This window comes from Geotrypetes seraphini, chromosome 1 (assembly GCF_902459505.1).
Source record: "Geotrypetes seraphini chromosome 1, aGeoSer1.1, whole genome shotgun sequence".
NCBI lineage: Eukaryota > Metazoa > Chordata > Amphibia > Gymnophiona > Dermophiidae > Geotrypetes > Geotrypetes seraphini.
This window is the reverse complement of record NC_047084.1, coordinates 71760345-71787895: the sequence shown is the minus strand read 5'-3', so window position 1 is coordinate 71787895 and position 27551 is coordinate 71760345. Positions and strand designations below refer to the sequence as shown.

General features: G+C 43.1%; 1 protein-coding gene across 6 annotated transcripts in view; it reads left to right on the top strand.

Moving 5' to 3' along the window:
- The window catches only part of RAI14 (retinoic acid induced 14), a 243961-nt gene that overhangs the window by 111994 nt on the left and 104416 nt on the right, over positions 1-27551 (top strand). For all 6 annotated transcript variants that reach the window (XM_033933107.1, XM_033933134.1, XM_033933097.1 and 3 more), the window contains exon 3: positions 14912-15042. In XM_033933107.1, the coding sequence (XP_033788998.1) occupies positions 14912-15042 (131 nt within the window). The remainder of the gene's footprint in view (positions 1-14911; positions 15043-27551) is intronic.

Below are 27551 nucleotides of genomic sequence, written 5' to 3'. Positions count from 1 at the left end.
GCGCTAGAAAAGGTTCAAAGAAGAGCAACCAAGATTGTAAAGGGGATGGAACTCCTCTCGTATGAGGAAAGAATAAAATGGTTAGGGTTCTTCAGCTTGGAAAAGAGATGGCTGAGGGGAGATATGATTGAAGGCTACAAAATCTTGAGTGGAGTAGAACGGGTACAAGTGGATTGGTTTGGTTTTGTACTCTGTCAAAAATTACAAAGACTAGGGGACACTCAATGAAGTTACAAGGAAATAATTTTAAAACCAATAGGAGGAAATTTTTTTTCACTCAGAATAGTTAAGCTCTGGAATGCGTTGCCAGAGGATATGGTAAGAGCGGATAGTGCAGCTGGTTTTAAGAAAGGTTTGGACAACTTCTTGGAGGAGAAAGACAACGGGGGGAAGTCACTGCTTGCCCTGTATCAGTAGCATGGAATATTGCTACACCTTGGGTTTTGGCCAGGTACTAGTGACCTGGATTGGCCACTGTGAGAATGGGCTACTGCGCTTGATGGACTATTGGTCTGACCCAGTGATAAGGGAGGCTGCGGACCTTATCACCAGTAAGGCTATTCTTATGTTCTTATTATCTACAATGACATCCAGCTCATTTTCTTGGGCACTGACCCAATTTAACCACCTCACTCATCATTCCAATTTCCAGATCATTTCTAAAAAACTTAAATAGTACAAGTACCAGTATAGATCCCTGTGGCACTCCCCTATTTACCTTCCTCCATTAAGAAAAATAGCCATTTAACTCTACCCATTATTTTCTGTTCAATAACCAATTCCTAATCCACAACTGAACATTGCCTCCTATCCCATGACTCTAATTTTCTCAGGAGCCTTGAGTATTGCATTCAATTATGGTTGCCTTATCTTAAAAAAAGATATAGTAGAACTAGAAAAGGTTCAAAGAAGGACAACCAAGATGATAGAGAAGATGGAACTTTACTCATATGAGGAAAGACTAAAGAGGGCTCTTCAGCTTGGAAAAGAGACGGCTGAGGGGAGATATGATTGAATTCTACAAAATCCTGAGTAGTGTAGAATGGGTAGAAGAGGATCGATTTTTTTTTACTTCCATCAAAAATTACAAAGACTAGGGTACACTTGAAGTTACAGGGAAATACATTTAAAACCAATAGGAGGAAATATTTTTTCACTCAGAGAATAGTTAAGTTCTGAAACGCATTGCCAAAGGTGTAAACAAGTTCCTGGAGGACAAGTCTATAGTCCGCTGTTGAGACAGGCATAAGAACATAAGAAGTTGCCTCCACCGGGATCAGACCAGAGGTCCATTGCGCCCAGCGGTCTGCACCCGCGGGGGCCCATCAGGTCCATGACCTGTCAAGTGTTCCCTGCCTCATCCTAAAAAACCTATCACTACTTCTATCCGTATCCCTCAATCCCCTTATCCTTCAGGAATTTATCCAAATCTTTTTGAATCCCTGTAGTGTCTTCTACCCTATCACAACCTCCAGGAGTGCGTTCCATGTGTCCACAACTCTCTGGGTGAAGAAGAACTTCCTGGCATTGGTTCTAAACCTGTCCCCTTTCAATTTCTCCGAGTGCCCCCTTGTACTTGTCGTTCCCCACAGTCTGAAGAATCTGCTTGCCCTGGATCGGTAGCATGGAATGGCAACTTTATCGCGTGTCTCCTAGTCTTGTAATTTTTGACTGAGTGAAAAATCGATCCATACGAGAGAAGTTTCATCCCCTTTACCCTCTTGGTCGCTCTTCTTTGAACCTTTTCCACTGAAAACGTTCGCCCAATGTGCAACAGCAGCCTAAAAAGCAAAGAAGATGCTAGGAATTATTAGAAAAGGATGACAAAGAAGACTATGAGTGTTGTAATGCCTTTGTAATTTTTATTACTCTGTGGGTCAGAGGCACATTGGTTCATGGCCTCTATGCTTGGTGTTCTGGATCAGAAAACCTTAGAGGAGGTAGTGGGAATAGTGGAGTCTGATCCAACAAACTTTTTTCTGTTTCACCCTTCCTGTCGGTGCTTGAGCTAATCCCTGCTTATGCAGTGTATGAATGGAGATGTAACAAACTGCTGCAAGTTACTATGGTAAAATGCACTGGTGGTGGTTTGTTTTTCTGCTGACAGTAAACGCTTTAGTGCTGTTATAAGTTGCATGCCATTAGTTTATTCGATCAGGAGTGTAAGGTGTAGGGTTTTTGTTTTTTTTTAACTATAAAATATGTAGAATGCTAGTTCTAAGGCACACTTTTTGACCCATTTTTCAAATAGCTCACCTCTTAATATATTTTAAAGAGCATTTTGTTGATGTTGAGACCCCTGTGTGGGAGAACTCATCACAGATGCCTTTAAATTTAAAGCTAGTTAATAAATTGGATAAGAAACAAGTAATTTGCTTGCTAAAAGCAGTGCACATTTGGTTAGCTCCTTGCCCAACTCCCACCTGTAAAAATCTAATGAAGTTAAGAGTTGGGAGCAACAGCAGTAGCCATGAGAATGTGGATGGTGCTTCTTCTGCACATGTATTGATATTCATTCAGGGTCTAATATCAAGGCATTTCTTCAATAGTAATGTTGGCATGGACTAATACTACTCATCTTGCTCTGACGTGTGATCACTTAACAGAGGTCACAGCTGTGGATGACATATATAATTGTTTCACATAAGTGATCATTTGTCCATCTGCTCATAAGCAGATAGGATGTCTAAGACCTTTTGACATCATTAAAGTGCCAGTCAGAATGAAAAACTTGGGGGGGGGAGTGGAGATAGTGGTGTAAGGTCTGTCTGCTCTGTTTGTGTGAAATTGGTGAAGGTGGTATTTAGGTGTTTTGATTGCATCTGCTTTGTTCCTTTAGTATCTGGAAAGAATGACCTTTTATAGCAGTTATAGTAGGGATCTTCTTTCATTTTTGTCCAAGAATGTAGCAATCTTATGTCCACATCCTACCATATTTGAGAATTGTACCATTGCCTTAATTTGTAAAACTGTTTTGATTTTTATGAATTATGTAGGCCATTGTGTTTAACAGTCTGTTCTTGTAGTGAAGATTCAGGTGTTATCTGTGGAATCCTGGATACACGGGAACTATCCAAGCATAGACATGGGCTTAGCTACAGTAAAACAATTTCCATTTCAGTGTCGGCAATATTTTAGCTAAATATAGAAAGTTAGAGCGTTTTTTTTCTAACATGAAACAAGGTCACATTGGAATTCCACTGTTCTCCATTTCAATTGAAAATAGACCGGAAAATGGATCACTACATCCATTCTATCCTCTGTGATGGGTGTGGAATGCATTGTGACTTCAGCTCGTGTGGTCACAGAACAAAATGGGGGATGGGGGTGTCTGATTTACTACAGGGTTTCCCCCCCCCCTTGGACCCAGAATAGGAGAAATAAAGCCTTGGTAAAATGGGCTAAAAGTACAAGGCAAAGTCTAATTTTGTATAAAAGAGAGAGCTTGCAAACAGGAAAAACCTTGACAACATAGGAAAAAGCACTTCAAAGCAGTTTTATATAAATTCATAGGCTTCAGTACAGTTTCATAACATACTGTAAGGCACAGTTATATTTGTATTTGCCTGAACTTTCATATCTTAGCTCTTCATTCTTATTTCCTAACTTATGACCTTGAAGTTAATGGTGATGAAAATACTTTCCAGCAGTGAGAACTTTGTATAGCAGGATGTGTGGTGTTAGCTGATAAGGACATTTTAAAAAGAACATGCTAAATGAGGAAAAAGTTAACATAAAGCATAAAAAGAGAGATGGCAGCAGTAGGGGGAGAGATAGATGCAGAAAGTGGGTATTCAAAGTTTATATGATGATTAAAGTAATCCAGGAAATCTAACAGAATCGCCAAGAGTATATTTATTTATTTAAGCATTTATATACCACTTATAGTCTAAGTGGTTTACATTCAGGTATTCAAGCATTTTTCCTTATCTGTCCTGGCAGGCTCACACTCTATCTAATGTACCTGGGGGCAATGGGGGATTAAGTGACTTGTCCATGGTCACAAGGAGCAGTGTGGGATTTGAACCCACAACCTCAAAGTGCTGAGGCTGTGGTTCTAACCACTGCACCACACACTCCCATGTTCTATACCTAACCTTCAGCGCTCTTCACACAGGAGTGTAATGTGTTATTTTGAGGGCACCGAGAACAGTTCACTAAGGGGTCCTTTTATTAAGGCATGGCAGGGGTTTAACATGCAGAATACCGTGCGTTAAACCGCCTGCCATGCTAGTCGCTAACGCCTCCATTGACTAATGGAGAATAAGAATTATTATTATTATTTCACAGGAGGATCTCAATAAGTTTCTTCCCCCTCCCTTGAGTTAATGCCCTAGTGACAGCAGTCACTCTGAAGACTGTCATGATGGAGGGCAATTAGCCCTCTTTCTCCATTACTGCAAGGTAGCAGTTTCTCAAGCAAGACTTTGGCTCTTGGCATCTAGGCTTCTGGTTATAGTGGCTGTAGCCAGGGCTCTTTTTTTTTTTTTTTTTAATGCAGCAGTTGCCTGTCTCGTTGGAAATAGCTTGGCTGGAATTCATAGTGACCTTGGAATCTTCAAGTCTTTGTTTTCACCTGCTGATAGGGGTAGATAACCCATCAGTCTGGACTGGTCTAGCAGGACTCAAGGAAAGGAAACAATCGGGTAAGAGTAAATTTCACCTTCTGCTCCTTTGGCTGTTTGTGCTTTGTGCAAAGAACCCTATAACAGAGGGAGTCGCAGCCACATTATAGTAGCTCCTAGGGGCAAGAGTCATGGTGCTCTAGAGTACGATTTCTAACCACTTGTTGCTCTAGTGCAGGGGTGCCCACACTTTCTTGGCTTGCGAGCTACTTTTAAAATGACCAAGTCAAAATGATCTACCAACAACAAAATTTTTAAAAACACAAAGGACACTACGCAGAGAAAATGTTAATTATCATTTATATTCGGGGGAGGGGGATTTTCAAGGAGGTCAAGGCAGATGACTTTAAAATATGCAAAGTCATCTCAGTAACAAATAGACAAAAATAGACAAATATGCCCCCTTCCCTTTTACTAAACAGTGATAGCAGTTTTTAGCACAGGGAATACCCCGCTGAATACCCCGCACTGCTCCTGATGCTCATAGGCTCCCTGCACTAAAAACAGCTATCATGGTTTAGTAAAAGGGGGCCGTAGTGCAAAATATAGTTTCAAATTTATTATAAATTTGATTGATCGCTTATTCAAAATTCTAAGCGATATTCACATCAATAAAATTACAAATTTTTAGGGTGCAACAAAACAAACAGCAGATATAAATTTGGACACATTTTGATAACTAAATTTTTAAAATAAAATCATTTTTCCTACCTTTGCTGTCTGATAATTTCATGAGTCTCTGACTGTAAATCCAATATTTATTTATTTCTGCCTCCTGCATGTTTCCTCTCCTCCAGACCTCATTCCATTCCCCAACCAACATCGCTCTATATCCCTTCATGAGTCCAACTTTTTCTTCCTCTCGCCCTGCCCCCTCCCCTTTCTCTCTTTCTCTCTCCCTGTCCCCTCCCCTGTGTTTAAAAAATTTTTTAACAAATTTTATTGAATTTTCACAATGGCAAATATACCAGGTAGCCAAATCCCCACCCCCAAAACATAAATAGTCATACTGGTATTCTTCAATATAAGGCAATACTATCCAACCCAAAATTTCCCCTCTCTTTTCTTTCTTTTTCTTTCTCCCTGCCCCCCTTTCTGTCTATCTTTCTTTCTTTCTCTTTCCTTACCCTCCTTTCTTTCTGTCTGTTTCTCTTTCTCTCTCCCTGCCACCCGCCCAAGCCACTGCTACTGATTTCTCCCTGCTTCCTCGAAACCAGGCCCACAGCCTCCCCCCCCCCAATCAATTCTGACGTCGGAGAGGAAGTTCCGGGCCAGCCAGGCAGCAATTGGCTGGCCCGGAACTTCCTCTCCAACGTCTAAATTGACAGGGGGGAGGGGGGCTGTGGGCCCGGCGCTTGTACACGCCTGGCCTGGCGTTGAGAAAGCAGGGAGAATAGAACGCAAAGGCAACGCGAGTCTATTGCGGAGCCCAGGATGGGCTCCGGTATTGACTCACATTGCCTTTGCTATCTACTGGTCGATTGCTATCGACTTTTTGGGCACCCCTGCTCTAATGGTTTGATTAGATGTGAGATGAAGGGATAATCTTAAATATCTTAGGAGCCTAGTTTTTTGTGGGGGGGGGGGTTTTCCCCAGTTAAATAATTCTTTTAAATTTAAATACCTAAGATATAAATAACCTAAATTAAGGCCTGCTATTTGTCTAGATTTAAGATCCTACATTGGGTATCTGTTGCTAAAAATTAGTTCAAAGTATCTAATTCTTTCCTTTTCCCTAATTCTGTTCCCATAGCCATGTGTATTTTGGGCTCCTAAATTTGAGCCTAGGATCTATAGGCCTTAAATCTTAGCCAATTTGAAAGGAGCCATTTGAAAATTGCCTTCATAGACCTGTAGATCTCATGAGCAAAAGAGAATTATTGGGTCATAACCCACTTCTGCTACATATGCTAACAGTGAGTGAATGTAGACAGGTCAATATTCTGCTCTTCTGGCATTTTTTGCATTTAAAAGATATGCTAATCAACTGTTCAGTGAGTGCATGATATTACTACATACTGTAGGAGGTAATTTATAAACATTTTTTCTGCTTGTAAAGTCTATTGAAGAAGATGGCAATAACACAAAGGTGTAATTACTTTTATACAACAGAGTAGCCACATGTTTGCATATACAGACATTGACAAGATCACAGATACTTACATGTGTGCTGTCCACTGAACATGGTTTGGGTTGACTATGCATATAGAGTGTGAACCTCACATTTAATCTGCCTTGAAAAGTGCTTTCTCCGAGGACAAGCAGGCATAATATTATTTCGTGTGGGTGACATCATCCATGGAGCCCAGTGTGGACACTGCCATAGTGCACTATCACTTTAAATTTTTGAGGGCGTGCCCCCATTGTGCATACGTGGGACCAGCAGTCTATCATTTTCTGCAGACCAGAGATGTCCTTTCAATCTCTCCTCAGTACTTCAAACATATTTTGTCTTTTAGTGCCTTCCTTTTACCTTGTTTCCTTCATTGTATTTTATTCCTTGCCTTTAATATTTCCTTAAGTTTTGTTGAAATATTTTTTTCAAAATTTGTGGGTTTTGGGTTTCCTGTCTTTGTCCTTTTCTCTCTGGGGAACATCAATCATTGTCCGTATACCCATTATTAAACTCCTTTTGCCATTAAGCTTTTTGACATTGTCTTAGCCATTTTTCCCTCTTTGTCAGAGAGGATGCCTATGGCTTTAAGAAATATTCTTGATGTTATAAGACCATTTCAGGCTCTGACCTCTCCCCCTCCCCCCCCAAATAACTGGTGCTTGAAGTGCATGGGTCTTGAGCACCGGGACATTCACTGTGACCTCTGTCTCCACATGGAAGAGAGATCACTTTTCAAGCCCATAGAATCCAGTGTGACATACTTTTTTGGGGTCTGCATCAGCATTGATCGTGGCAGGGGACTCGGCCCTAGACATGGAACCAGCTTTGGCAATGGCATCGACATTCGGTGAACCAGTGCTGCATTGAGAGCATCTAACATTGGACTCGGTACTGCTTTAGTGGAGGACTCCACCCTCATCCATACCACCTGCATCTAGGGACCAGTCATGTAAAACAAAAAATTTAAGCAATATTCTTCATTCTTCTCCCTCTAGGCATGTAACCTGCATCAGCATCATTGATGCATGATAGGTGTCAATGCCTCACTGAACGCTTTTCCTCTCTTCAACTCGTTACTCCTCCAGAGTACTCAGGAACGTCAAGATCTCCCACCTAGACAGGCAGTACTGAAGTTTAAGTTTAAGTTTTATTAGGATTTTATATACCGCCTATCAAGGTTATCTAAGCGGTTTTTACAATCAGGTACTCAAGCATTTTTCCCTCTCTGTCCCGGTGGGCTCACAATCTATCTAACATACCTGGGGCTATGGAGGATTAAGTGACTTGCCCAGGGTCACAAGGAGCAGCGCGAGGTTTGAACCCACAACCCCAGGGTGCTGAGGCTGTAGATTCAACCACTGCGCCACACGCTCCTCAACTTCCTGCAGGCTGGCATCCCAACTAGCCTTGATTCCTTCTCTGCAAGAGGAGATCAAAGCTATGCTCAGGGAAGAGCTTTCAGGATTACTACTTATGCAGTCTTCTCAGGCTTATAAGGTGCTTGCACCAACCTCAACGCAGGCCAAAGATACATTGGTGTGTTGGTAATAAGCTGGAGAGAGGCAAATTGATGGTAGAAACAACAGGAAACTCTTCCGAATGATGGTACTTAGGATTCTCTCATCTTTTCCAGTGTGTTACCCTTTTTGTTCACCCTTGCGCTACCGATAATGTCTCCAGTAGGTGGGGCCAGCTGTGTTCCGGCAGCAGTGGAAGCAGATACAGCTGAAGGAAGACAAATTGATGGTAGAAACAGCAGGAAACTCTTCTATATAGACGACACTTTTTCTAGCGATCATTTTGTTTTCTTTTTGAGCAATACAGGATAGTATAACTGTATACTTTTGTTATGTATGGCATTGTAAAACATGGTATAGCTGTTCATTCATTAATTATTGGCCTAAGGGACTTTACTGGTGTTTGGGTTTGTCAAATATATCCAGACCTTGTTTCTCTTGGGAGCATGCTGACATTGCATCATATTTCACATTATGGAACAGAACACATTAATGGAGTTGGGCCATATGTTTGAGTCATCTGTTCCTTGCAATTTTGGTAGGATTATGTTACCACTTCATTTATTTATAGTTTTTCCAAGAAGTCTAAAAATTGCAATTATTGCTGAACTACTACTACCTTCCCTGTTTAAAACAAAGAACAGGAAACTCTTTATTTTAGAAAAATGATTAAAAATGAAATTTCCTGTCAACTATTCTTGGAATGTAGATACAAATAAATCTGGCTTCCCTATATTTTATTTATTTACTTATTTTTACTTGTAGTTAGAAATAGCTTATCCTTCTCTAGTCAGGGTACATAGAAACATAGAAATCGACGGCAGATAAGGGCCAAGGCCCATCCAGTCTGCCCACCCTAATGACCCTCCCCTGCCTTTACTTTGCGAATAGAACCCACGTGTCGATCCCATTTGGCCTTAAAATCAGGCACGCTGTTGGCCTCAATCACCTGAAGTGGAAGACCATTCCAGCGACCCACCACCCTTTCGGTGAAAAAGAATTTCCTGGTGTCACCGTGCAGTTTCCTGCCTCTGATTTTCCACGGGTGTCCTCTTGTTGCCGTGGGAGCCCCTGAAAAAGAAGATATCTTCTTCTACCTCGATGCGGCCCGTGAGATACTTGAACGTCTCGATCATGTCTCCCCTCTCCCTGTGCTCCTCGAGTGAGTATAGCTGTAATTTATCTAACCGTTCTTCGTACGGGAGATCCTTCAGTCCCGAGATCATCCGGGTGGCCATTCTCTGGACCGATTCTCTGGCCATTCTCTGGACCGATTCCAGCCTCAGCACAGTAGGGTTGGCTTAAGTTATATCTTCAGACAGTTTATGGATAGTGTTTTTAATAATTGCTAATGTGTCTGTTTTATTGATGAACTATGATTTTTATATACTTGGCTTTACAGTCTACGACCCAGAAATATGAAAAAGAAGAGACAAGTTAATTTAATCATGTATTTTTAATGGATATAACTAATGGGCAGACTGGGTGGACCGTTCAGGTCTATATCTGCCATCATTTACTATCTCTTTAATAAAACCTTAAGCCACGCATGCGCACTTCCACTTGCGTGTTCCGTATGTCCGTGGCCTGAAGAAGTGCGCATGCCCGACTACAACTGCCCCACACTCACAGCCCTGTGGGGCAGTGGCAGCAACCGAGTGGTGGAGAGCAGCCCCGCTCCGCCCGTTGACCCTCCACAAACCTCCCGGCTCCAGCGGCGTAGGCAGCACTATAAACACGCTGCTTCACACCCTTCTACTGCCGATTTCCTCTGTTGCGTCTCTGATGACATCATCGGTGACAGTCGCGAGAGAGGAAATCAACAGCAGAAGGCCGCGAAGCAGCGTGTTTAAAGTGCTGCCTACGCGGCTGGAGCCCGGAGGTTTGTCGGCGGCGGGAGGGTCAGGAGCAGGCCAGATCAGCAGTACAATGGCAGTAAAAAAAGGGGGAGGGACTGAACGGTGCAGGTAAGAGAAGAGCAGATCGCGGTAAGAGAAGGGAAAGGGGGGTGGGGGAAAATGCTGCTACTGCTATACAGGGACTTGGAGGGGAAGGGAAATACCGATGCTGCTTCTGCGCAGAAAAGGGGGGGGGAATAGGAGGGAAGTGGGATGGAAATGCTGCATAGGGAAGTGGGATGGAAATGCTGCTGCACAGGGAAATGGGGAAAAATGACAGACAGACAGCGGGAGGGAGGGAGACAGAAAGAAAGAAAGACACAGGGGCAGGGAGAGAGACAGAAAGACAGACAGAGAAAGGGGACTAGGGAGAGAGAGCGGGAGGGAGACAGACAGACATATATTCTAGCACCCGTTAATGTAACGGGCTTAATGACTACATAATAAAATCCTAAGCGGCGCATGCGCACTCCTACCTGCGTGTTCCGTATGTCCGTGGCCAGAAGGAGTGCGCTTGCGCGCCTACAACTGCCCCACACTCGCGAAGGGAGAAGATACAGAAAAAAGAAAGACTGACAGACAGTCAGGGAGAGAGACAGTAAGACAGGGGGCCAGGGAAGAAATAGTGACACACAGGGGGACAGAGACAGAAAGAAAGGGGGGCAGGGAGAGAGATAAAAAACAAAGTAAGAAAGAAAGAAGCGCCTCAGCGACCCATTGTGCTAAAAGTCTACACATCTATTTTAGCACCCGTTAATGTAACGGGCTTAAATACTAGTGTTACTATATTATTCAATTGTAATCCCCAGCAAAATTAGCAGCAGGCATGCTCCTGCAGAAAGAGCAGACAGCCTGGGCTTAAGCAGTGCCACAGGAATGCCAGCTCCTGTGGCACTGGTGCTCCACTCTTCCACTATGACACCAGCAGCAGGAATGATTCTGAAGTCTCCTGTGTGAAAAAAAGAGATCTTTAGAGGACCTCAAGGACCATGCTTCTGCTGTGCATGGGCTCCAAAGTCTTTGTTGTTTTTCCCTTTTTAAAAAATTTGTTTGTAATAACTGTGGCTATAACAAAATAAATTGTTCCTTTATCAGGATAGATACAGACTCTGAAATTTAGAAACAAAGAATTATTCTTTCATGTTTGTTTATTAGTAATTATAGACCGCCCTTCGCAGTAATAGCAGAGCGGTTTACAAATTTTACCTGATCATCTAAATTAAGTTCAACAAGTAATTGAGCTGTTCTCTTTGGGCTACTGCAAGTTTCAAGTTTCTTTATTTTTGATATACCATCTATCAAAACAAGTGTCTAAACTGTGTACATTATAATGAGATTAAAAAAGAAATAAAAAAGGTGAATTAAAAGCAATATGTTATCAAATTTTAAAAATACTAGACGCCAAGCTGGAAGGGGGGGGGGGTCAAACAATGTTTTTTTTGCACCTGCAGTGGGGAAAAAGGCTGGTGTGGCTATCCTAGTTAATGGGCAGTTTGCTGCTGTATTTGGTAATTCTAGAGCTGATGAGGTGGTGATCTGTGGTACATTGTTGTCACCTAAATCTCCATTGGATAGATATAAAAGTAGACTATTTGCCATAATGACTGGGATAGCTATGCAAATGGTTACGAAAAATTGGGATAGACTTAATTTCTCCTTTTCGTGGGGCTCTTTGTTACAACTATGAGAAAATGAATTCAGAAATTACATGCAATAATAAGCTATTTAAATTAACATGGGGGTCCATTGACAAATTTTGTTAACACTGATTAGCTGGATTATCCCCTTATTTCCTATTTGATTTACACATACAGGGAGGGTGGGAGGGAGAGGGAAATTATTTTTTCTTGTATGTTTGATTTATTTTCTTGCTGTTTATGATTTTTACTGTATGTATCCACTTTGTTTTTGTTCTTGACTTAGGGTGGGAGAAGGGGGAAATGTTTTGTAGTATTTCTTTGATCAATTGTAAGTGCTGGCTTGAAGTCAATTGTATGTATATTTTAATACACAGTTTTTGAATGGAAAATTAATAGAGTTAAAAAATACTAGACGAGTTCACATTGATGTACATACCTACAAATCTTACAAAATATAGTGACCAGATTACTCTTTCCTGCTCAGCTTGTGAAAGGGTAACTCTAATTCTGTAGCAAGGACATTGGAGTCTGTAATCTAGGTGACTATCCTCTGGTTGCGAGCTGCTTGCAGAAGGATATCAAATCACATCTTTCAGCTCCTCCTCCTTCAGTGGAGTATAGTGCCCTCTTCAGTCTTTCCTTCTGCAAGATGGCAGCTACCCTTTTGAAGTGGTTCTCTAGATGAGAACTTAAACCCTACCTTACTTATTTGTAACACACCAAAATTACCTGGACATAGGCTAATGCCAGAGCAAACTAATCTCAATAGCACTCTATTAGAGACTATGGATCTCAAGTGCTCATAGCTAGTAGCCACTTGAACTTGTCTAGGCTTGCTAGCCTAAATGCGAGCTATCATCGGTCTCTAATAGAGTGCTATTGAGATTAGTTTGCTCTGGCATTAGCCTATGTCCAGGTAATTTTGGTGTGTTATCCCTAGGTGAGAACACATATGGGTCCTCCTATAAGATTCCCTCCTCTCCCAGTGGTCCCCCCCCCAGTGTCATTCCCTCCAATTGGAGCTTCCCTGGACAGTGGAAGCGAGGAACAGCTTGCACTGGTGGCTTCGAATATTCTCCTGGGTGATCTTGACAACCAATGCCAGCCTGTTAGGTTGAGGGGCCCATTGCAGCGGGCATCTGGTACCGGGCCAATGGTCTCTCCATCAGAGAAAATGGTCCATAAATCATCTGGAACTGTGAGTCATTTGACTAGCATTAAGGTTGTTGCTGAGGTGATGACTGTGAAGTCCTGGAGGGAGGGGGGTTAAAAGAACTTGCCTGTAATACTGTCATGCAGGGGTATGCCAAAAGGAGTATGCCCAAGGAGAACAACATGCTCCTTTGAGTGAGTCTAAGGACATTGCTCTGACCAAGTCTGTCATATAGTTTTGAAGACTTTTTTTTATATTTATGTTTTGTTCATCTTATTAATCATTCCTTTTGGATTGCTTTAGTCTTCACATTTGCCCCCATGTGGGTGGCATCAGTGCCTGTTAAACAAAGGACATCTTTCCAGTCTTATCTATGCACTCCAATCTCTACTAAATCTCTTGAGCCTTCATTTTCCTTTAATTTAGTGTAAGATGGCCTTATTAATGTGAAATCAATTTGCTGGAAAAGCCCTCTAGTAAAGGACTTCATTTTAGAATGTCTGTCTTTCTGAAACTTGGATGAAGGCAGGGGAGAAATCTTTCTTTGTGAAGCCTGCCCTTCTGAGTTTTCTTTCTGTTCCAAACTGAGGGAAGGAAGATGTGAGGTTGGAATTACCTTCATCTACAATGCGCATATTAGAGGAAATTCTAGTACTTCTCCTTTATTTTGTTTGTTTGTTTATCTCCCTCCCTTCTCCAGGGCAAGTAATACTTTTACATACAAAATAATACATTACATTTAACATACAAATCACATCAACACAACCATCACTTTAACCAAAATACACACATACATACAAAGTATAAAAATACAAGTAATATACAAATTGCTTCAACAGCAAGCATATATCAGAATATGAAAATGCCTATAATATACAAGTCATTTACATATCATATCCTCCTTTTGTGCATGCTGGGGGTTGTTAAGAGTTGTAGTCTTTTTTTTTTTCTCTCTTTGAAATGAGTAGGCATCATTTTTATCTCATAATACTTAAGGCTAGATTCACTAAGCTCACTGATCCGATCCGTGGCGATCCAATCCGTGATCGGGCAGGTGATTCACTATCTTGTTTGCAAGCAAATGATTTGCACGGAGATGCAAATCATTTGCATGCAAACTCTAACTCAAAACCGATTGAGTCAGGGCAGAGCCCTGACAGGAGAAGCAGCCTCCTGTCACTGTTGTCAGGACTTCTGCTGGCTTTTTAATTTTTTTTTAATTGGGCAGATATTTTGCATGTTTTACAGCCCAATTAAAAAAAAAATTAACCCCCCCTTCCTTTCCCGACAAGTGCCCCGTCCTCCCTCCCTCCCTCCCTCCCTCGAACCCCCTAAAAAAAGTGCCCCACTGCCACCGTCCTTTAAAATTATGGCAGCACGGTTCCTACTTCCTCCTGCCATCAGTCCCACTCCCAACTTCCCCTCCTCCCCCCAAAAAAAAGAAACGGCAGGAGGGATGCCGACTCCCTCCTGCCACCCATGGACACCCCCTCCCCATTCCCAGTCCCCTCCCCTCCCTGTACCTTTAATGGAGCAGGAGAGGTGCTCAATCCCTCCTGCTCCAATGCCTCCTGCGACAATTCTGAGGCCTTAGGCCCCGCCCCGGTGCATCATTATTGTCATTAACTATATTAGTATGTTATGTTAGGTGCTATTGACTCAGGTTCGAGTTCTAGCTACTTGAAGAGTTAAAGACCCAAAGAGAAGTCTGTCAAGGGCTGGTCCAACAAGGTCCTCCAGCGTCATCCCCGTAGTAGTTGTCAATGTATCCAGCCACCTAGTTGCAGATCACACTCTCTTCGCCTAATTCTTTTGATCTTCCCAAACATGATGTCCTCCTACAGTGAATACTGTATTACAATTTCTTGCTGAATTGTGTTCCTGTTATGCATAGTAAAGTGTTAGCCGCTGAGTAAATAATTAGATTCATTTGTTTTATTTTGTGTGTGTTTTGTTTTACAGACAAATGAGTGGAATAAGAATGATGAGCGTCTGCTGCAGGCAGTAGAGCATGGAGATTCAGAAAAAGTTGCTTCCTTGCTGGCAAAAAAGGGAGTTGGTGCCACCAAACAAGACAGTGAGGGTAAAACAGCGTAAGTGATCCCTGTTTTATACTCATAGGAAACAAACCAGCTTTTAACCAAACTAATTATTTTTCTACAAAGAAATCTATGTTTGCAGGAAACAGTTACTGGCAATGGGTTGGATTATCTGTACTTGTTTGGATGCAAAACGTGTTCCTGTTCTGCACCTTTTATTCTTTTTTCATTGGAAATACTTCCATGTTTTCCATGATAAATCTAGAATAATTATGTACTAGACTAAAATTACAAGAAAACATTTTATAAAACTCCCTATGTAGATTGAGCAGTGTTCCGCCCCCCCATCCCCTTTCATTGCCGTTCTGGTTTGAAAGTGCACTTAATTATATCAGGATGCTGGCTGGACTTAACTTACCTCCAGGCTACTTTCTAAATGCAAAACGTATTCATTTCTTGCAAGATTTGATTTCTCTTCTTTCTTTTTTTTTTTTTTTTTTGTTTGCATCAATAAAAATGAAAATACTTCAGAATAATGGTTAAATATTTTCACTTTCAAAAATGTAAATATATTTAGACATGTTCAGTTACTATTTTTTGGTATTTAAAAAATGAGTGATGCATGAGCTTAGTAATCTCAGGGAAACAAGATTTTATGTATGTGATATAGAAACTGATGTATTAAAATAGCCCAATGTTGTTTATGACGTTGTCTATGCCAACGTCGGGATGCTGTGGAGCAAAACAAAAGGGAGGGAACCTGTTCTTGAAATAGCCTTCGGGCAAAACTTGTTGAACCTTAAGGTCCTTCCCGAGGTTCAAAAAAGAATGAAGAAATAGCTAAAGCTAAGTACATAAGTTTTAAAGTTGTATTAGAAAAGTTTATTGATTTGCACAAAACATAGTGTATAGAGCACAAGCACTTTAAAAAAAACAAAACAAAACTAAGGTCTAATGATGAATAAAAGCCAGAAAGAGAAACAAGCCTTGAAATAATTTGGCTGGTGGTTGGCTGGAACTGAAGACCATAGAGGTACTTACAAATGTATTATCTGAAGAAAAAATGATTGCTTAGAAATTAGGCACTTTGAAGTTTATTATATGCCGTTGTGGATTGATGGTGTATATTACATAGACAATGTGATATAGAAACCGCATAGTTATATGTGGTATATAAATTTTTAAATAAATAAAACCCAGAGTGAAACATCACGCATGTACATTCCTGTTATATAATGTACCAGTGCTATCTAGATTGCCTAAATTATCAATAGCTGTATCCTGTTGCTTAACCTTCTTGTGCTGATCCTTAAATTCTCTCTTTTCTTTCATGTTCTTTTTAGAATAAGTGGGAACTTTATGTTCCTTCTGTCTCCTTATTTAAGATAACTAACAAAGAAACCGCCAGAAAATTTTGGGAGTCCAGCCTAACTGAATATTTACTTTAATTTGTTGATCAGAAATACCATGTTAAAAACATTTGTATTCCAAGAAGCTTATAGTATGTCAAATAACTTGAAAAAAAGTAACATAAAAAAATTAGTATTGTAATTCCATAAGCAGCTTATAAAATTATCAGATTTTCATTCAGAGTAGTTCTAAAGCTATTAGAATTAGACATTCCTTAGCGTCGGCAGCAGATGAATCCAGAGACCAGTGGATAGCACATACCTACCAGCAGGTGGAGATAGAGCCCTGATTTTCAGGAGTATATCTGGATGGCACTTCCTCTTGCCAATTAGTATGCTCTATCTCCAGCAAGTTGGATGGCTGCTATCTTTCTGGTTCCTGGTTTTCAGCTCCTGAGGATGGAAGGCTGTTTGCCCCTGTTGCTGCGGCTTCAGTAGAGCCTAGGGGTGATGGCCATACTGAGCCAACTTTGGTGGGCAACACCTAGGTCCACCCAGGTCCCTTCCCCACTCGCCCTGCTAGTAGAGAGAGAAAGAGAAGGCTGCAGTGGTCAGAGATTTATTTCCCATTTAAAAAAAAAGAAGCCCGACCCCAGGTGATGGCACAGTTCGCTGTGTGCTGCAGCACAAGCATTTCTCTTTGTGCCTTCCAGTAAGAGCAGGAGAATATGAGTACTTGGACTTTTTCTGTTATTTACTTTGCCAGGTTATTGGCCGGAGGGGGGCTCGCATGGCAGCGGAGGCAGTGAAAAGGTGTTCCCGCTATGGAAAGCGGAGAACGCCGGCAGGAGTTTGCGTGGTCAGTTCGGGTGATGCAGGAGCTGGGTTGGCATCGTTGGAGGGTGCGTTGTTTGTTTCCCACGTATCTGAAACAGCTGGTGAAGTTAAAGCTCCGCTGCAGGAACGAGCCGCTTTGGCAATGGAAGTTTGCCCGGGCGAATCAAATGGTGGTGGGGGGGGTAGGGGGGGTAGGGGGGGGAGGAGAGATGGTGCAGTTAGAACCGAGTTTTGAAGGCATGCAGTGTGGTTCCTTGCCTTTCTCCCTGGAGTTTGTACTATTGCTTCACAAGACGTTGTTGTTGCATAAGTCAAACTCCGGTAAAGAGAGAGGAGGGGCAGGGAGTGGCTTGGTCCTGGCTCACCAGGTCTATCCTCAGTTTGATGAGGGGAGGTTCAGCAGAAGGCCAAATGGCGCAAGGTGGTGTTGGAGACAAAAGAAGCGCAGGACTTCAGCCCTTCTCTAGCTCTCACTATGTTTGGGGCCACTGGGGATTCCAGTGGGCCAGAGGCAGAGTTGGAGGAGTTGGGAGGGAGGAGGGGGCTGAAGGGGAGGATCCCTCGGCTCTGCGGCTGTTCCATAAAGAGAAACTCATGGCATTCATTTCCAAGGCCTTGGAATGTCTTCATATTTTTCCACCAGACCCAGGGATGTCGGCGACACCTAATTCCCTTATGGCAGGCACTAGGAAGCCTCCCAAAACGTTTCCAGTGCATGAGGCCATTCTGGAATTGATTTATGCAGAATAGGTTACACCAGAGTCTGGTCTTAAGGTAGCCAAGGCTATGAAACAGCTGTATCCAGTAGTGCAGGAAGAGTTGATGAAGTTTGGGCTGCCAAAGATAGATGCACTGGTGGCAGCAGTGGCTAAAAAAACCATGTTACCAGTAGAAGGGGGAGTGACTCTTAAGGATCCCCAGAATAAGAGATTAAAATCTACCTTGAAGGCGTCCTTTGGGGTGGCAGCTCTGACTCTACAGGCAGCCGTGTGCAGTTCTTATGTGGCATGAGCTTGTCTTCAGTGGGTCCAGCGGATCACTGACAGTTTGATGGAGTCAGGGGACTTTTTACCCTGGGAGTTTCCGGAAGTAGAGTCAGGGCTGGTATACATGATGGATGCCTTATATGATTTGGTCCGGGCTTCAGCAAAGCAAATGGCTCTGTCAGTGGTTTCCAGATGGCATTTAGGCTGCGGTACTGGGCAACAGATGCCGTCTCCAAAGCACGTTTGATGAGGCTTCACTTTAGAGGTCAGCTTCTGTTTGGGAAAAACCTGGATAAGCTGGTTAAGAATTTTGGTGATGCTAAGTCTCACAGGTTGCAGGAGGACAAGCCTAGAGAGTCAGGTAGTTCCTTTAGGTCACATTTTCGAGATGCTAAGAGGTATAGGCCAGGGAAAGCGGCTTACAAAGCCTTGTTTAATGCCTCATACAGTTTCAGGTCTAGGTATTCTCAGAGACAGTCCTTTTGCCCAGTCAAACCTGCTTCTGCCCAGCCAGCTCGGCCCAGGCCTCTCGTCCAACCCAATGATGGGGTATTGGCTCCTTCAGTCGGTCATATTGGGGGGCAGCTGTCTTCGTTCCTGGTGGAATGGGCCAAAATAACATCAGATCAATGGGTCCTCGAAATTATTCGCGAAGGTTACAAGTTAGAGTTCTGTCCCATCATAGATTCTTTCTTGGCGTCCTGGGGTTCAGGGGACAAAATAAAGGCAGTGAAAAGTTCGCTCCAGGGGTTGTTGTAGCTGGGGGCAGTGGTCCTGGTTCCTCAGGAACAAAGGGGCCATGGTCGCTATTCAATTTATTTTGTGGTTCCCAAGAAAGGGGGGTCGGTCAGACCCATGCTAGACCTCAAGAGAGTAAATCAGTTTCTCAATGTCAGACATTTCCGAATGGAAATAGTGAGGTCAGTCATTTCAGCTGTTCAGCCAGGGGAATTTCTCATGGCGTTGGACCTCAAGGAAGCTTACCTGCGTATTCCCATTTGGCCTCCACATCACCGGTTTCTTCGCTTTACGATGTCAGCATTTTCAGTTTCGGGCGATGCCCTTCAGCTTGGCCACAGCACCTTGCACGTTTTTGAAAGTGATGATAGTAGTGGCAGCCTTCCTTCGCAGGGAGCGCATTCAGGTTCACCCGTATTTGTGGACAACTGGTTGATTCGGGCTTCATCCCGTCAGGATAGCTTAAGGATCATGGAGAGAGTGATTTTAGTTCTGCAGTCCCTAGGATGGGTGATAAATTTTCCAAAGAGTTCCTTGGTTCCTTCTTAGGTGTTGGAGCATCTGGGTGTCCTCTTCAATACAGAGCAGAGTCTTTTTGCCACGAGTCAGGGGTGAGAAATTGCAGGCTAAGATCCGTCTTCTATTACGGGTTCCCCGGCCAAGAGTTTGGGATTATGTTCAGGTCCTGGGTTCCATGGTAGCAACTCTAGAGGTGGTTCCTTGGTCTCTGTTCCATATGAGGCCTTTATAGCAGTCCTTTCTGTCCAGGTGGTCTCTGGTTTCTCAGGATTACAAGAGAAGGTTAGGCTACAAGAGGAACACTTGTTCAAAGGCATGCCGCTGGCAACTCCAGATTGGATGGTAATAACGACGGATGCCAGCCTGACCAGATGGGGGGCTCGGTGTCTCCAGTGAAGTCCTCAGCACAGGACAGTTGGAGCCTGAGGAGGCTCACTGGTCTATCAATCTTCTAGAACTGAGGGCGATCAGGCTAGCTCTGAAGGAGTTTCAGCCACTGATTCAGGACAAACCGACTAGGGTCCTGTCAAGACAGTGTCATTGCAGTGGCCTTTATCAACAGACGGGGGCACAAGGAGCCGGCTGTTGGCACGAGAGGCGAAAATTTTTCTGTGGGCGGAGGCATTTCTTCTGCTGCTGTTAGCGGTGCATATTGCAGGAAAGGACAACATTCAGGCAGACTTCCTCAGCAGGAATCGGTTGGATCCCGTGGAATGGGAGCTGTCTCGACAGGTGTTCCAGCTCATTGTTTGCAAGTGGGGGCTCCCAGAGATAGATCTTATGCCTCGGGTTGCAACACCAAGGTCCCACGGTTCTTCAGCAGGCTCAAAGAACGGAGCTTGGAGGGGATGGATGCATTTGTTCTTCCATGGCCTCCGCAAAGTCTGCTGTATGTATTTCCTCCCTGGTCGATGATAAGTCGGATATTAGATCAGATTGCTTGTTTCCCGGGATTAGTGGTGTTCGTAGCCCTGGATTGGCCGTGCCGTCCGTGATATGCGGATCTGATGAAGCTATCACAGGGCCATCCACTTCGGTTCCCGGTAACCCCACACAAGGACCAGTTCAGATGGAAGATCCCTCCATCTTTGGTCTTATGGCCTGGCTATTGAAAGGTCGAGTCTGAGGCGGAAGGGGTATTCAGAGCAGGTTATTTCTACTCTTCTACAGGCCAAGAAAAAGTCTACATCTATGGCCTATGCTAGGGTCTGGCAAGTGTTTGACTCTTCCTTATCTCATATTCTCTCTTTTTTGCAAGAAGGCATTTCCAAAATGTTAGCATGCAGTTCCCTTCAAGTTCAGGTGGCAGCTATTGCCTGTTACATAGGTAAGGTATCAAATACTTCTTTAGCGTTTCAGCCAGATGTGGTGAAGTTCCTTAAGGGGGGGTAAACCATATTAGGCCGCTGCTGCGGAAACCATGTCCAGATTGGAGTTTGAAGGTGGTTTTTGGGGGGTTGATAAGGGCTCCTTTTGAACCTTGGAGTACCGTGACGATCAAGGATGTAACCTTGAAGGTAATTTTTCTGGTGGCTATGGCCTCAGCGAGGCATGTGTCAGAGTTGCAAGTTTTGTCTTACAGGGATCTGTTCTTATGTTTTTTGGAATTGGGGGTCTCAATTCGAACGGTTCCTTTATTTCTGCCTAAGGTGGTTTTGCCTTTTCACGTCAATCAGGCTCTCTTCCTTCCGGCATTTAGGGAAGAGGAGTGGGGCTGCAGTTTCCGTCTTTACATTTGCTGGATGTGCGTAGAGTTCTCTTGCACTATCTTCAGGTTGCTAATGACTTTCGAAAGTCGGATCATCTCTTTGTTTTATATTCAGGACCTAGGAAGGGCCTGGCGGCCTCAAAAGCTTCAGTAGCTCTGTGTATCTGAGAGGCTATTGCTTCCGCTTATTTGGTAGTGGGCAAACAGCTGCTGGAAGCCCTCCATGCTCACTCGACCAGGGCAATGGCTATGTCCTGGACAGAGTCCAGGTGTTTTTCTCTGGAGGAAATTTGCAGAGCGGCCACATGGTCATCCTCGAACACTTTCTCTAGACATTACCACTTGGATGTGGCTGAGTGAGCAGAGGTTTCCTTCGGGGCTTCAGTCATTGCAGAGGCCACATTTTAGTCCCACCCAGTATGAGTTGGCTTTGTTACATCCCACTGGTCTCTGGATTCATCTGCTGCCGGCACAAAGGAAGGAAAAATTATGTCCTACCTGTTAATTTTCTTTCCTTTAGATGCAGCAGATGAATCCAGAGCCCCATGTGGGCTAAATTCTGCAGTGACTCTCCTGGCGGGGGGATGGGGAGGATGGGGGGAGGAGGGGTAGAGGGGAAGAGTGCTATGTTTGGTGTAGATTGGCTATTCTTGTTCTCTTATGGGAAAGTTTTTGAGCTGCAGCTGAATTGTCCCGGATGCTCTCTGTACTCTGCTTACATGTATTGATGACTTTATAGTGTGCCTATTCTCGCTGATTGTTTCAGCTCCTCTTATTGTAAACCGCCCTGAACTACTATGACTTTGGCGGTATATAAGAATAAAATTATTATTATTATACTCCATTATACTCCTGAAAATCAGGGCTCTATCTCCACCTGCTGGTAGGTATGTGCTATCCCACTGGTCTCTGGATTCAACTGCTGCGTCTAAAGGAAAGAAAATTACCAGGTAGAACATAATTTTTCCTTATTCGAATTGGGAATTTCAAGCTTGCTTAGAGTAAGATACTTCGTGGTTTATTAGGTTTGATATACCACCTTTTGTCGAGGACAGAAAGGTGGTTGACAAAAGTAAAATATATCAGAGAATTGGGAAAACAAATTTAAAAAATAGGGCAAAGAAGTAGAATGGTGGAGAAAAAAGACAGTGTAATAGAAGTAAATGGTGAGAAGATCCCAAACTAGAGGAGATGCCATACAGCAGCAATGCTCTTTTGCTGATTCAGTGTAGCCCAGTTCCCAAATTGGTTCTAGCAGTGACTTAGTAAGGGTGGGCACAGGATGGCCATTGTCCCTGGGTGCAAGCATGGGTTGCTGGACAAGCACCCATTGCCTGTTCTCAGCCCCAAGAGCAGTGGTTCTATGAGGTTTCTGTGAGGCAGTAGGCAAAAAGGCAACAGCTGCAAAGATAAAAAAGCTGTGCAGAACTTTTCAACCCCTGCATATACTTGAGAATTGCCCCATCTTGCACCTTTCAGTGCAGGCATCTTGTTTTTGAGTAACATTTTTATTAATCAGTTGACCTTTTGTGATGAAAATTGTAGATATTTTTCTTTAATTTTTTTTTTCTGAAAATAGAATAAGTGAGTAGACTGACTTTTTTTTTTTTTTTGTATACCAGTTCTAACCAGGGATTTTCTCATTTTTTTCTCAATTAGTTAACTATTGAAATTAAAGTATATTGTATTGTACAATATGCTTATTGCTGTTATCCTTAGACAAGCCGGCAGCATATTCTCACATGTCATCCATGGAGCCTGGTACGGACAATGCTAAAAGTGTACTGTCACTTTAACTACTTAAGAAGCTTTAAGACTGCCCGTACTACACACACAAGTGCCTTCCTGCCCTACATTGACTTGCAGTTCCTTAGTTCATCTCAGACCAGCTCAGTGGAGCCTGGCATCTCAGTGGTCTCAGGCCATGGATTTCTTATCCCAATGGTTCAAAGTAACCTCACCTCTTCGTCAGTCTCTCTAATGGTGGTTGAATCCAGCAAATCTCTCCAGAGGTTTGCTATTTCACATCCCTCTACATCAGAAAGTACTCATGATGGATGCCTCCACGTATGCTCATCTGGATGGCCTCCGGACTCAGAGGCTGTGGTCTGCTCGAGAAAAGACATTTCATATCAACCTGATAGATTCTCAATGCCCTGAAAACAGAGTAATACTTTTAAAACCAATAAGAGGAAATAGTAATGCTCTGGAATGCGTTGCCAGATAATGTTGTAAGGGCAGTTAATGTAGCTGGTTTTAAAAAAGATTTGGACAAGTTCTGGAGGAAAAGTCCATAGTCTACTGGTGAGACAGACATGGGGGGAAACCACTGCTTGCCCTAGATCGGTGGAATGGAATGTAATGTAATGTAATTTATTTCTTATATACCGCTATATCCGTTAGGTTCTAAGCGGTTTACAGAAAATATACATTAAGATTAGAAATAAGAAAGGTACTTGAAAAATTCCCTTACTGTCCCGAAGGCTCACAATCTAACTAAAGTACCTGGAGGGTAATAGAGAAGTGAAAAGTAGAGTTAGAGGAAAAATAAAAATAAAATAAACATTTTAACAAGACAGCATTGATCTAAATACTTTGGAAGGTAGAAGAGAGGAGAGAAAGGTATAGCAGCAGAAGGGGGAGCCGTTGAACAGTAGAATTCTGGAGAAATTTAAATGATAGAAATAGAACAAAACAAAGACAAAAGGCAAAACAATAGATAAGATTAAAGATAAATCATAAGCTGAAAAGAAAAATAAAATAAAACTTTGTCTTCAATCCACGGTTTCAGCGTCAGTTATGAAGTGGAGCAAGTAAGTTTAGGAGGGGCGATTGACGTTTCCAGAAAGGGCTTCTTCAGGGAAGAGATTTGGCCGACAGTCCCAGGATGCCTATGTCTCCTCCCCTGCGATGTTCTTCCATCCATGCCTCCCAGACACACTGCCCGTGCCACAGCCGCTCCAAGGAGGCTGCCCCAGATGAGGCCCACAGTGAATGCAGGATTCTCTACTCTGCGGGAAAGCCGCCCGGAGCCGACAGTCGATGTGTGTCGGCGCTGCTGGAGCCGGGGTCGACAGGGGATCCCTGCCCTGCCTTTCGGGCAAACGATGATCAAATCGTTGTCGCCGAAGCCAGGTATGCAGGAGATAGGCGGAGGTGGCGAATAGCACTGCACCGAACACGGGGTGTTGATTCCGGATATTGGGGGTAAGGCGGAGCTTCCCCTGACCAAGGGATCAGCCATTTCCTGTCTCGGCAGTTCGCTGAAGCCAGCTCTTCCTAGGCCCCCGTTGCCGCAGCTTGGCAGGTGATTCCCTGCTGCTACTATTTGGGTTTTTGCTAGGTACTTTTGACTTGGATTGGCTCTGCCATTTTGTTCTTCCCGGAGCACTCAGCCCCTCACCAACGCTCCAGCCACTGAGCCAGTTGGAGGGCTCAGCGGGAAACTTTGCTTTTTTAAAAGTACCCCTTTCCTTTGGCTCTGCCATTTCGTTCTTCCAGGAGCAACTGAGGATCCCCTAGGGCATGAGAGAGCACTCCGCCCCTCACCGACACTGAGGTTTTCCGCTGAGCCAGTTGGAGGGCTCAGCGGAAAACCTTGCTTGTTTAAAAGTTCCCCTTTCCTTGGCTCTGCCATTTTGTTCTTCCTGGAGCAACTGAGGATCCCCTCGGGTGTGGGAGAGCACTCCGCCCCTCACCGACCCTCCAGCCACTGAGCCAGTTGGAGGGCTCAGCGGGAAACCTTGCTTGTTTAAAAGTTCCTTTGGCTCTGCCATTTTGTTCTTCCCTATCTTTCACAATGAAAGCTATACCACAAACACAAACTATCCTACTGATCATCTTGCTCCTAACCAACTGGAAAGCTGCAGGAAACATCTCCCCAAACTACAAAGAGAATTCACCACCAAGCCAGGAGAACAATTACAGACCTGCATACACCAAATCATCACACCAACATGGAGAAGACCAACAAACCCTTCCAGGACTAAACCATACCCCCAACCAAGAGATCTAAACCTCCATCTCGAAGACCATACTTCTAAGCAACAAATAGTGCGCAAACAGAATACACTACACTAACATGTGCCTACATAAACATCAGAGCTCTAGGCCCAAAGACAGAACACATAAAAGACTAGATAAAAACCGAAAATCTAGACTGGTTTTTCCTCACTGAAACCTGGCTAACCTCAGACTCGGACCCCAGGATAACGGAAGTTTACCCGAAGGGATACAAGATAACAGTGGTCTGCAGGGAAAAAAAAGAGGAGGAGGTCTAGCCATCTTAGTCAGGAACTCCCTAAACTTAAACATACTAGATAAAACATCCACCCCATACATGGATCTACTAGACTGCCAACTTTCATGCACCACACTAAAAGGATCCATAACCTGTATGCTCTGTTACATAACACCAGGAAATTGGAACACAGCAAGACCAGAATTCAAAGATTTATATACCGAAACTCACTAAAGGCAACTTACAAACTAATCCTAGGAGATCTAAACCTCCATCTTGAAGACCATACTTCTAAGCAAGTAGAAAACCTACTATCTTATCTTGAAGCCTTAACCTACAAGATCTTAGATCCACAAACCACACACGAGAAAGGTCACCAACTAAACATTGCAGCCTTCATGACCCAACAGCCATTCTACCAGAGATTCACACCTCAAATGGAAAATGGTCCAGATCCATCTGTTCAGACCATTACACATACACCTTCAATATCAACTGGGCCAAAGGCAAAACCAAACCAAAATCCCAAAGCTTAACCTACAAATCACATACATATATCTACCCCTCCAAATTCTGGAATAAAACAGATGCTACAATCCAAGAATGTGACCCCCAAAGACTTCATCTCACAATGGTGCGATATAAGTACAACTACCCTAGACGAGCTAGCCCCAATACAAACAAAAAACAGAATCAGCAGACGATCAGACAAATGGTTCGACAATGAACTACTCCTACTCAAAAGACAATGCAGACGACTAGAAAGAAAATGGAGAAAGAGTAATCAAGAACACACAAGCAGCATGGAAAAAACTAAACCAACAATACAAACTAAAACTAAAAGAAAGACATACTACACAAACCAAATAGGCTTAGAGGCCCAAGACACAAAAAAACTATTCTAATTACTAAAAGAACTCACAGTCACCAAACTCTACCTAGCCAAAAACGACAAACCTCCCCCTTTAGACACCCTTTTAGCTGAATACTTTAAAAACAAAATTACAACTGCCAGGACAAACTTCACAGGAACCCCCAACCCACCTAGAAGAGATCACAATTCCCCCCACAGAAAAAGAATCAGCTGCAGCAGATAGAACCTGGTCCTACTTCTCCATAATACAATGGTCCAACCTTAACAAACTCTATAAAAAATACAGCCATGCAGCTTGCGACCTCAACTAATGCCCTCCATACCTATTAAAAACATCCATCCTAAAATTATGCACTCTCCTCATGCAATGGATACAAACCATGCTCATAGATGGCCTTTTCCCACAAGACCTCTCTGAAATCATCGTCACCCCGATCTTGAAAGACCCAAAAGGAGCAACAGATGAACCATCTAACTACAGACCCATAGCCTCAATTCCATTATATGCCAAGCTAATGGAAGGACTCATAACTAAACTCCTCACCAACTACCTAGAAAACCACAATTTGCTCCACACTACACAGTCTGGATTCAGAACCAACTTCAGCACTGAGATATTATTAGGCTCCCTTATGAACACAGCTAGACAACACATCAGCACAGGCAAAAAAATGCTGATTATACAACTAGATCTCACCGCAGCATTTGACCTGGTAGACCACGACATCCTGCTACAAATACTAGATACAATAGAAATCACAAGCAAAGTATACACCTGGTTTCAAGGATTCCTACAATCCAGGACCTACAAAGTAAAGAAAAACAAAGAAAAATCAGAACCATGGTCCAACCCCTGTGGCGTACCCCACCCTTGGCACCTTCCTAGACAAAATAGGCTTAACCTCCAATAGCTATGCAGACAACATCACCATTCTCCTTCCTTTTGATCAGCAACACCCACCATGATAGACACACTACACAACTCTAGAAATAGGGGCAACATAGATAAAAGACCACAAACTAAAACTGGACCCAGACAAAACAAAATTCATACTTCTCAAAAAAAATAAAAACCCCAACCATAACAAACCTAGTAATAAACTCAATCACATACTCCATTCAACCCACTCTAAAACTTCTGGGAATGACGATAGACAGATGCTGCACCATGCAACCACAAATTAACAAAACAATACAGAAATCATTTGCGGTCATAAGAAACCTAAGGCAAGTTTGAAAATTCTTTGACAGAAAACAATTCCAGCTCATGGTCCAGTCCCTAGTCCTAGGTCTTCTCGACTACTGCAACATC